Raw genomic sequence first — 12,049 nt, 5'->3', positions numbered from 1 at the left:
TGACTAGAAGTGACATCATCAAGCAAAATAAAATAATTATAAATAATTAAAGAAAAACAGATAATTAAATAAGGGGAAGCCAGCCCTGTTTCAGCAAGTGAATATTCTCTCTAGCCTGCCTGCAATAACACCCCCCCCCCAACAAAAAATAAGTGAGATTTTCAGCCCTCCCCAGTGCCCACCTTACCAGCTCAAGCCTCTGTTTTATTCTTTGGGGGGGGGGGGTGCTGCCTTCTGGAGCATTTGTTGAGCTAGTCTTGGATTCTCCTTTGCCTGACTTGACCAGCAGCCAAGACATGTTTGCTTATCATGAGTACACATGACCATGTGGCTTACTTTCACTTTCCATAGGGCTCAATACATTTGTCTACCTGGAGGGAGGGACTTCTTTCTTGGGTGTTTTTTGGGAGCAGCTTTCATTGGATAGGAACCATTCTGCTGCCGTTGGATTCCCCTCAGCCCGCCCTTTCCGACGAATGAATGCAAGATCGCCTATTTGCGAGTCAACATGCAATATGGCTCGGTTTCACTTTCCATAGGGCTCCATGCATTTTTTGTTTCCAGTTTTTTGGCCATAACTTTTGATGGACAGGAGATATTTTACCCCGGTTTTTTGCATTGCATTCTGCATGAAAGTCCACATTCAACGGTACATAGCATGATGGGGTTACTCCTAACCTCTGCGATGTTAGCGATGTTGGCTCATTTGTGGTGTCATCCCCCCTGGCTGGTACCTGAGGCATACTGCCCCCCTACCCCTCGCTAACTATGCCACTGACTTCGGGACCCATCTAGAATCTGTCAACCAGTTAGATGTGGCACAGACTTTATTTAGAAGTGAATGTTTCCAGCTACTGCACCCTGGCTGTGATTTTTTAATGGCATCGTATCTTAATGTTCCTTTTTTGTGCTTAGTGGTGTGCTTGCACAAGGGTGGTCCTGATGAAACCAAGCTGGGCTGGCAAAGCCTTTTCCAGTGAAAAATGGATGCAGTGCAGTGATTAGCTGTATTGTGCCAGCAGAAGAGGATTAAAATCCCATTCCCATTCCATCCATGGAGCACTTTTTTAAATTCATTTTCCAGGTGTTTGGCTCACACATGTTCAGCCGTACTAGGCAAACCTCTGGATCTTCTTACAGACAGTGGTCCACTGTTTATCTGCCTACTGAAAAGTTCCTTGGCCTCCAATTCTTTCCTTCAAATAGAATAAACTTGGCACTTCTGTGAGATGCTCAAAATGTAAATAAATCACCAAGTGAACCAGTGCAAGAAGCAGCAAACTGTGAAGTAACACCAAAGAGTGTCAGGATACAATGATCCTATGGTGGATCAGATGGCTTTCATCAGAATTTTCTTCTCATTTTCCCCTTTTCTTCTTTCTTTCAAAGCCTTAAAAGTTGCTGACTCACAATGCCAGTGGGAAGGTGTTTTGTCGTATTTCGTCCTGCCCACATGTGCAAAAGCCAGATAACTCTGCATTAACAAGCAGCTTTCATTTCTAACCACACTGTCTTCCAAGCACCGAAGCATCTCCTGAGGAATAGCACCCACTAAATCATCTCAGACTGTCCTGAGATGAACTCTTGTTACATGGTTGTTATGTATTGCGCTTCTCTGAACTTAGACAGGGAAACATGGAGTTGGAAGAGTCCAAAGGAACTTCTAGACTGGTGGTGGCCAACATTTTTGGCAAATGTGCCTTAAGTTATGGCTACAGCATGGTGCCACTCTATTGCCACTGTGGTACTGTGAGCTCCAGATGGGAGCAACTACCCAACTGGGAGAAATACAGCTCTAACAGTTGGCTGGACAGTGGAAAGGGGTCTGATGATGTCATCGACCACTGCCAGCCTTCAGTTGCCGGTGTGGAGAGCAAACTGGCTGCATCTGGTTAGGCTGTGCAGAGGCTGGCTTCCACCCATCAAAGGGGAAGCTGAAGAGGAAGGAGAACGGGGTGGGTGGGGTGAACCAGAAGGACAAGAGTGGGAGGACAAAAGCAGAAGGAGAGCCAGGGATATGGAAGATGGAGCTGCCCCTTGGACCGTGAAGGGAGGTGAGAGAGAAGAGGAAGAGTCATGGAGAAGGAAAGAAGGAGAACTAAGAAGCGATAGCCCAGATTGGCCCAGGGAGGAAGGTGGGAAGGAACCAAGGGAGGAGAAGGTAAACTGGTTCTCAGGTTTAGGAATGGATGTAGAAAATTTCCCAGTGACTTTAATAATTCATTTTTTTCTAAACACAATTTTGAGCTTGTTTCAGATCCTGCCAGCCCATCCACGAGGACAAATGAAGCAGTTACCCCAAGCAGTAGATTGATGGGTGGTTGTGCCCCATCTCTGCCCACCTTCTTGTCTCCACTGCTCCTTCTCATAGCACTCCCAGAGTTACAAAAAGAAGGGGCAGAGAGGCAAAGGAAATATGGAGGGGAGGAGAGTGGGAGGAGCAAGGCTGGCCCAACTCGGGTAAGTGGGGGGCAGCATTTGGCATGCGAACTTAGGGCCCAGTCCTATCCAATTTTCCAGCCCCGGTACAACTACAATACAACCCCATGGTAAGGGGAACAAATGTTCCCATACCTTAAGGACACCTCTGTGACTGCTGCCCCACTACAAGATGCAGTGCATGCCCCATTAGCACAGTTTTACTGGCACTGGAAAATTGGTTCATCATTCTTTACGGTCACAGACCTAACATGAAAATTGGATAGGATTGGGCCCTCAGTCATCAGGAGTTTTGGGGCTCACCCTAGCCCCAATATGCCATGGGGAATACAAGAGAATCTAATCCTTCCCTCAACCACTAGTCCTGATCCTCTTCTTCTGTCCATCAGCCTGCCTGTGTCCTCCCAAGCTCTTTCCACCAACACATTCGTATTTGTTGTGGCTCTAGTGGTGGCTCTGTTGTGGCATTGTGTGAACCTTTTTTCTCTTTATTGTTGTGGAGTTCTAGTAATGCCTTTCAGCTGAAGGGTGGTGGCAATTAGCCTGGAATGATTTGTCCTTCAAGTCAACCATCAGCTTGCGGCAAGCTGTGGTCTCACTTTGTGGGGCTGGGTCATGTCACCCTGGGTGTGAATGGATTTCCCTTTATCCTGACAGAAAGTTGTACTTGAAATGGATGGCAAAAGAGCAGCATTGGTGCCACACAGCATGATGATGCCACTTGACAGAAAATACATAAGCAAAGCCCATGTGTGGGCTCGTCTTGAAGGTGCTTCTTTGTTGCTACCACTAGAAATATTAACAGTTGTCTAGAATAGAAAGGCTGCCATCAAGCAATGAAAGGACTTTGGGGATGTTGGTTCATCTCAGGCTTCCAATTCAGGTCTCTCTAGTTAATTTGACAGATGCTGAAACCAAAGAAATTTGGTCACAGCAAGAACATCTTGTGTGAAGCCAGCAGGCTCCTTTCCCCTCACACAATGGCTGCGCAGAACAGAGCAGTCCATACCATCATATACAAGATTCTTGTCAGAGTGCTGAGAGCCTCTGAGAGCCACAACATCCTCTAGTAGAACCCAGACTAGGAGGAAGCCCCTTCCAAAAGCTCTTAAATAGGCAGTTCTTGATATTTGTGTCTTTCACCATGGGTTTGCTTCTGAATGCCATCCTCTTCCCCACACCATGATAAAGAACAAATACAGATACATTCTGACTGGTGTTGTTGAAGGCCCCTCCCTACACATCACAATTAACAAGGTTATAGAATTGAATTTGTACTTGTTGTAAGAGGTGACTAAACAGCCACTGGGTACATAAGGCTCGTCAGCCTGGGAAGGCAGCTCATCTGAGAGAAGGAAAATTCTGATCCCAAACCTCCACTGCCTTGTGGCTACATTTAATTATGGAAAAGGCTTCAGGAGACAACCTCGAGGCAAAATCCGGAGCTGGAGTCCCTGAGGCGGTTTGCAGCCGTATACAGTCACACTCTGACAACTCCTGCAACGCTGCTGGAACCAACCGTATTGGCTTCTGCCTTTCCATTGGACCATTTCAGCGACGTGGAGAGGGAGGATTTGCTGCATGGGTAACAGCCTATCCTCCATATCTACTCTACCCAGGCTTTGCACACTGGAGAGGACACTGTTCCAGAACCACCATTCAGAGCGCATACCATAGTCTTCCGAGACTGAAGGATGCCAACAACAGAATTGAATATCTGACTGCACACTATATAGAATAATAGCATAATAGAGTTGAAAGGAACCTTCAAGGCTGTCTAGTTGAACCCTCTGCTAGAACCAGGAAAATCCTCTCTAGACTAGAGCATCTCCAAAAGGTGCCTGTCAAGCCTCTGCTTGAGTGAGGGAGAAGCCATTGCTTCCCTCAGGAATTGCTTCCATTGTCCAACTGCTCTTACCATTAAGAATTTCTCCTTGATATCCAGCTGAAGTCTCCCCTCTTGCAATTTAAGTCTATTAGATCTCATTCTGCTCTCTGAGGCAGCAGAAAACAAATCTTTGCCCTGTTCCATATGACCGCTCTTCTGGTATTTGAAGAGCACTATCATGCCCCTCTGGCCTTCTCTACTCCAGACTCAACATACCAAGTTCTCTCAACTTTTCCTCATTGGGCTTCCAGACCCTTGACCACCTTCATTGCCATCTTTGAATCTGCTCCACTTTGGCTGTCTTCTTCTTAAACTGTGGCACCAGAACCGGACACAATACACTACATGAGACATTTTGCACACGGTTCATGCTTCACTTTTGTGATAAGACTTTCCAGCCTGTGGGACTTGGAGGTTTGCATAGGGAAGATTAGGTCACACAGTGGACTGTGCATTCTGCCAGGCTTTCCTTTGTACAAATAATTATTTTCCCCCCTGAGGTGTTGGCTTCAGTTTCTTCCCCATTGTTTCTCTGGCAGATATTTAATAGCCCATGTGCCTTTTGGAGGCCATGCTCAGGTCAATGGTAACAAAACCAAAGATAAGGATAAACGATTGTATCAGTGTGTGCAAAAGCTCAGGGATGGCTCCACCAGAAGGCCTGGAAATAGCGTGCTGTAATATGCCACTCTTTGTTCCTTGCACCCCAGAGCATCTGCATGGAAACTGTATCTGTACTACAGGAAACTTGCCTGCCACTGCTCTTTTCTTCCTTGCTTGGCATCATATAATGCAAGACACAATTGCCCATTCAGTAATTGCCATCAACCATTGCAAACAGAGGATTAGAATGCTGGAGGGGAGCAAAGGGGGTTTGTTAAAGGGGACACATTGCATTGTGTGATGCTATGTGAATGATCAGTATTCTTTCCATCCCAGAAGAAAGATTATCCAAACCAAAATCAGCCAGGAAAAGTTCTCACCTAAGATCCTTTATGTTGGTAAAGGGAGATGTCATGACTGGACATGTTTGATACCAAGACTGGTGGAGGTTGAGGGGCACGAGTGACCCTAAAAGGTTGGAAGAGCCCCTTAGGCTTGGTACAGAATGGCCTCAAAACAGGGGAAGGCATAGAAACATGCCTTCTCTCCTGCTGCTCTCCTGCTGTCTCTGAGCAGTAGGCAGCACAGGAAAGCTTGTGCATAAACTCTCCACTGGCCAAGTCTGGGAGTTAGGTTGGAATGAAGCAAACACAGGCCAGTCCAGGACCCCAGAGTCACAGACCTGGGCATAGAAGATGTGCACTCTCAGGTATTCACCCACCAAGATCAATGGTCTCTCCCCCAGGATGCTTTATGGGAGGCATTGCTTCATCACATAATAAAGAACCATAGTGCAGAGAATTGACCTGGGAGAAGGCATGCCCTGAGATCCATATTCTCCAAGTCCAGTCCTTTCCCCCTTCGGATCCTCTGCACTGCAGAGGAGAGCACTACCTTGCTGTCTGTAAGGAGACAATAGCCTTGTAGGTGGGACATTATCTGCAGCCTGTTCCATCCAAGGGCACCTTGCAAAGCCTCTTGGCTCAAGCCAGGGTCTTCCCAGCTCAAGCAGAAGGCTGCAGGAATGGCTGCTGTTCTTGGAGAGAACTAGGCTCAGGCATACTTTCTCAACCCAGTTAGTATTGAGAGAGGGCCTCCCTCCCTAAAAGAATCCTGGAGAGAACTGTGGGTCTCAGAGGACACTTATCACAGTGTGCATTGCATTGTCTCAACCCATTCCCTCCCCCCTGCCAAAGTATGGTTTAAGCTGTCCTTTCTTAGTTTAAAAGATCAGGGATGGGAGGAGGTGGAACTGGCCTTGGGCAATGCATTTCTGCTCAGCTGAAGTTCCTCCACACAAGTTCCTCCACATTCACAAATCCCAGCCTGTAGCTCTGTAGTTCAAAAACTCCACCATCCAAATTCAGCAAGCCGAGGCCCTGACAAGGCAAGCCTCTAAAACAGTGTTTGTCAATATTTGTCCTCCACCGTACCACTTCACGTGGTCCAGCTAGTCAAATTACCACCAGTAGTAACCAGGATGACATCATCACCAGTTACTTCTGGATTGGGAGGCCAGATGTGATGGGACAAACATCAGTAAGAGGCTCAAGGTGGACCGGAAAGCTTTTTTCAAGTGTGTAAAAGCATGCTTTGGAGCTCTGCTTGCTGAGACGAGCCTCCTACAGCTGATTGTTGTGTCATGTTTGTGGTCTTGCTACCAGGTGGCAGGTGTCCAAAGTTCCCTTGAATACCACCAGACACCACTTCAAGTACTGCTGGTGGTTCCCATGCCACTGGTTGAGAAACACTGCTCTAAAGTATGCTTTAGCGTTTGTGAGTGTCCATTTTAAAAAAAATTAACAGCAAAAGGCCCCTCTTTTTCCAGTCCAACAGACTACAGAGCTCTTTAAAATAGATGTAGCTGTGGCATTCAGGCTGAAAACTAATGGATCTCTGAACCACTGAGAGATTAATGTTCCAAAGAAGTAGCAACAGAGGACATGTTTGTGAAACTATTATTATTCCAAACTACATGAATCACAGTTGTTAACTGGTGTTGAGCAATTGATACAAGCCTCAGCCTAAGACTTTAAGTATCAACGTAGGTATTGGCACACTATGTTCTGATGTTCCTACAATGTTCAATGTTCCAATGTTTTTTGCAGATCTGATGGTGTTATTTTAGTAAGGTGCAGTTGTTTAAAGTAATTTGTAAGTTCACGAGTCAGCAAAAAACATGCATTTTTGTGACTCAAGTCTGAGTCACCTGACTCAAGTTCCCATCCCTGTTCATTTTGTCCTTTGTATGTAACCTACATGTGTGGAAACAAGAGGTTCAAACCCCTCATACATCCTTTATTGCCACTGTGTTGTAACAGACAAAGCAGATTTTAGTGGGGCTCACAGGAAGACTGCAGTTTCCTCCAGCTTAAACATCCAAAACCAGTTTAGTACCTTTGAAGTTTTGGAACCAGATTCATAGAAGGCTCAGTGATGTACAAGTAGTAGGTAGATCCACAATAAGCCTAGTCAGCAACCTAGTCACGCCAGATTAGGTTGATCAGATGATTCTGTGGCTTAGAAGATCAAGCTGCTAAAACTGTGCATATTTCTTTGCAGCCTGAATACTTTGAAAACAGACAGTATTTTTTGTCAAATGCTGGTACTTGTCAATATGTGAGGAAAATGTAACAGATATCATACATAGTTCTTCACTAGCAACCTTCATTGTTCCAAAGCTTCTATGCAGAAAGAGTCTTTAGTTTTTAGAAACATAACCTCAAAGTCTAGTTGTAATATCAATAAATGGGTTTTAGAGGTGAAGCTGTGACTGAACACAGCCCAAAGAGGCAAAATGGAATGGTTAGGAAACTGAATAAAATATACTCTATATGTAGTATATTTATCTAAAATGTACTCTCTCCTTTCAGAGAAGTCATCTTCTTCTACTAAGTAATTAAACAGAGCTCCCAAGGCCTACTAAAATTAAAATAACACAGTTCATTTACTTTGGCAAAAATCATTTGCAAATGTGTTTGCCAAAATATTTCTGTGGCTCTGGTCTTTCAAGTGGCTCCTTTTCAATAAAATCCAGATGCCATCCCCCCATAAAGCCCTACAGACTGCTGTTTATGCCCATGAAAGATGCCTTTGTCATTAATTAATCCCTCCAAAGTTGTGGCTGGACATTCCTCGTGGCTCCCAAGAACATGCAATCAGTGGTTGGGTCCTGCCAACACAAGCAGAATAAGATTGCATTCATCTCCTGCTTCTCAAGAAGATCATTGTGCCACAAAGATGTCACCTAAACATTTGATTATCCCAGTGAATCAGGCTTTAAGCAATACCTTTTCTGTTTGCTTTGTTGGGATGGCACTTCTGTAGTTCCTCTCATTTATAAAAATAGATCATTAATGTTCTATTTTTATAGGCCTGGGCCTATTGTGCATCATCTGGGAAAATACTTATTATTTTTATGGTGTTGGATTTTGGCTGACCCTTTCAGAAATCACTTCATTTTTTAAAGGGAGAAAGCTCACAAAGGCAATTCTTAAAATAAGATACTCCAGGTTCAGCCCTTTTCTTCTAGATAGTGGTCAGCTTCTTTTGTATGTTCAAACAGAAAATCGCATAGCTTTTAAGGCATGTACGTGGCATTCATTCTGCAGCATACTAAATAGATTTCAGTACAGGTCTCTATCCATATAATCACATGCTAATAGGTTTGTTTCATGAACAATTGTTTCATGAACTCAGACGGAGCAGTGTGCTGAGGTGTCACACTGATGACAAGAAAATATATGGAAATAGAAGATTTCCTCCAGCTTTGAACTGCAATAAAGTTCATTAATACACTTTTTGTAATGAAATGTAAATAGTATAAGACTTTCTGTTTTGCTTTCCAGGTATTTATTTAGTAGTGTCATGTAATGCAGTGGTTGGTTGCAGCCTGGTTTTTAAAAGACGTCAAGAATGTATAATAGACGCACCCTTTCCAATGGTGTTTTCACTCATTCCTTTTGTTTCACTATCATCATCTCTGGCCAAATCGTTTTTTCAGCTTACTCTGACTGTATTATTAAACTGAGCACCATAACCTTGGAGTGTCGAAATACTGTTGTAACAACAATGAACCCTTGATTTAACAGACCTCAATTCAATGGATTTCAAAACTAATGGACCGTTTCCAATGGCTTCAGAAGTTTGTAAACTCTCCCTTACAGTATCTTCAGCAGCACCAAGGGGTGCTGAGTAAGATTGTTAGAAGGTGGGGGGGGGGCAGGCTCACCTACCTTTTGAGACTCCCTTGGCACTGGAGTTTGCACTGCCACTCTCCTTTCCATCTTTGGAGGAAGCAAGGTGGATTTCTCAAAAGCTTTTGTCATTTAAGCTAGTGCTCATCACCCTTGGTAGTGAATTTTGTTCAGTTAATTATGTCTCTGGGAAATTGTACTTCCTTTAGTCTATCCTGAACCTACTTACTAGCCAGCTTACTTGAGTGCATCCTAACTGCCAGTATTATGAGAAAGAAAGAAAATTATAACCTGCGGAGCAATTTGAGATAAATAAGAGGCAGATATCATGTCTGTAATCCCTATGCACCCTTCCTGAGAGTAATCCCTGCTGAAGACAAGAAAATTTACTTCTGAGTAAATATGCATAAAATTGTGCTATGTATCAGTTAAACTTCTAAGTGTGAAATGTTCTGCAGTGTTTTCAGAAGGATAATATCTTAAACTCAGGACTAGTAATGATTTTTGTCATATTGGCATGGTGTTGGAGTTGTGGGCCATTCTGACTCAATAGGGTTGCAGTCAGACCAGGCTTAAGCTGATCTACCTACCATAGGAAGCAGTTCCAAATGCTGCCGCCACTAGCATTTGTGCGACACTCACACACACCTATTGCCACCTTCTCACCTCCTCCACTTTTGGAAGTCCCTGGCCTAGTGTGCATTTTAAAGGTCCCTACTCCCAGCAGTATAGGCAAGTTTAAAGGAAGAAGCAGTCTGCTGAGCCTGTAGCAATGACTACCTCATTCTCCAGGTCCACCACTGGACAACCTAGAGATAAGGCAAGCCAAGCCAAGCTCTCCCCCACCCTCATCTCATTAGGAAAACATGTATAGAATGGAGGAGGGATGGGCCTGAGGGCTGGCAGGCAAGCTTGGGGTGCAGAGCTTGTCACCTCCCCCAGCCTGCCTCTTAAAGTGGTCAGGCAGATGGCCTAATAAAGGGACTGCCTCTGATTGTGTCATCTGTTCTTCATCACAAGGGATCTTAGGGCCCAGTTCTATGATCTTCCTGCCATAGCAGGAAGTGGGCTGCACTGCATGCTATGGTGGAGGGGGGACCAATCAGGAGGCTTGGAAGGGAAAGGGAAAATATTTTCCTTTACCCCTTCATAAGCCTCTCAACCACCAATGGGTCTCTTCAGACCTGCGCCAGCTCTTTTGCTAGCACAAGTCCAAGGAGACGAAGGGAGCATGACAGTTGGCATCAAAGGCAATAGCATCTGGTGCAAGTTTCCTGCACCAGGTGCCAACCCCTCCAACCTCCAACATGTCCCCAGCCCTCTCCCCTTTCCACACACCCATCCCCACCCTGCCAACTTATTGACAGGTCTTCTCCCCACCATCATTCACAGGGCCTCCACAGTTTCTCTGGCCATATTCCAACAGCCACAAAGTGCATTCCGGCAATGGCAACACCATAAGATTGGGCAATTCAGCAAATAAAGCCAATCACTGCTGGATCACTGTATTAACTGTTAGGAGATGCCATATGCAGAATGAATGTGGTTTAAACCTCAGAGGATGTGAATACTCCCATACTGGGGTTCTAGTGGAAAAATATGGAGTTCCTTGTCTCTTCTCAACATGGGGTTTTTGAGAGACATTTATATGAATATCTGCAAAATTTAGGCATAGTATTTACTAAATTGAAGGAACTGAGGAGACTGTTCTTTTGAGATGACACTGCAGAAAAACTTCAGTGTATACTCTTACAAAGCCTTCAGTGCATACTCTTCTGTCTCCTGTTTCTGAAATGCCAAACATGTGGTCACCAAGTCTATGAGACCCTCTAAAATTAGGCAAGAACAATCCTATTGTTACAATTCTGCAAAAATATTTTTTTCCTCTTCTCATTTGTATTAGGGATTTAATGCCAAGAACTCTTGATGGCCAGATCACCATGGAGAAAACGCCCAGCTACTTTGTCACCAAGGAAGCTCCAGCTCGTATCTCTGCCATGTCGAAGGACACCAAGCTCATTGTGGTGGTGAGGGACCCAGTGACCAGAGCCATTTCTGACTACACACAAACTCTGTCCAAGAAACCAGACATCCCCACCTTTGAGAGCCTGACCTTCAAAAACAGGACTACAGGCCTTATCGATACTTCCTGGAGTGCCATCCAGATTGGCATTTACGCCAAGCACCTGGAGAACTGGCTCCTGTATTTCCCCATTGGGCAGATCCTCTTTGTCAGTGGGGAGAGGCTCATCAGTGACCCTGCAGGCGAGCTAGGCCGAGTCCAGGACTTTCTGGGCCTCAAGAGGATCATCACAGACAAACACTTCTACTTCAACAAAACCAAGGGTTTTCCGTGCCTGAAGAAGGCCGAGGGGAGCAGCAAACCCCACTGCTTGGGCAAGACGAAAGGGCGGACCCACCCCAACATAGACCAGAAGGTGGTGCAGAGGCTGCGGGAGTTCTATAGGCCTTTCAACATGAAGTTCTACCAGATGACTGGACAAGACTTTGGCTGGGATTAAGCCTGGAAAAATATAATTTAAACAAATAAAAATGAAAAATATATTTTTGTACATATAAATAGAGAGGGGAAATTAATATTTGTGCTAATGTCTGGTGGTTCCAATTAATATTTTAATTTGGATTCATATGTCACTGTTTTCCATTTTCCTTATTTTATTGGTCAGGATTTATAGTATCAATTTCCACAGGGCCAGAAAAGCATGAGGTGAAGTGTGGTCTGAGTTGCTTGATTCTGTTCCTCAGTGAGACCAAGACATGGCATCATCTTGATAGACAGGATCCAACTTTCCCATCTAACATCGCTGACCTTTTACAAAATAATTTGGGGCAAACCAACTTTTCTGGGGTCAGTGTGCAGATTTGTAAAAAGCGATGTTACTTTTTGAGCAAAATAATCAGG

The 12,049-nt window shown here is 44.6% G+C and overlaps 1 protein-coding gene across 1 annotated transcript in view; it reads left to right on the top strand.

Moving 5' to 3' along the window:
- Nucleotides 1–11,648, top strand: part of LOC136638852 (heparan sulfate glucosamine 3-O-sulfotransferase 3A1-like) — a 97,531-nt gene extending 85,883 nt beyond the window's left edge. Inside the window, exon 2 of the mRNA XM_066612883.1 lies at nt 11,030–11,648. Within this exon, the coding sequence (XP_066468980.1) occupies nt 11,030–11,648 (619 nt within the window). The remainder of the gene's footprint in view (nt 1–11,029) is intronic.
- Nucleotides 11,649–12,049: the final 401 nt, after the last annotated feature.

Source organism: Tiliqua scincoides, chromosome 2, assembly GCF_035046505.1.
Source record: "Tiliqua scincoides isolate rTilSci1 chromosome 2, rTilSci1.hap2, whole genome shotgun sequence".
NCBI lineage: Eukaryota > Metazoa > Chordata > Lepidosauria > Squamata > Scincidae > Tiliqua > Tiliqua scincoides.
This window is presented reverse-complemented; position numbering and strand designations above follow the sequence as displayed.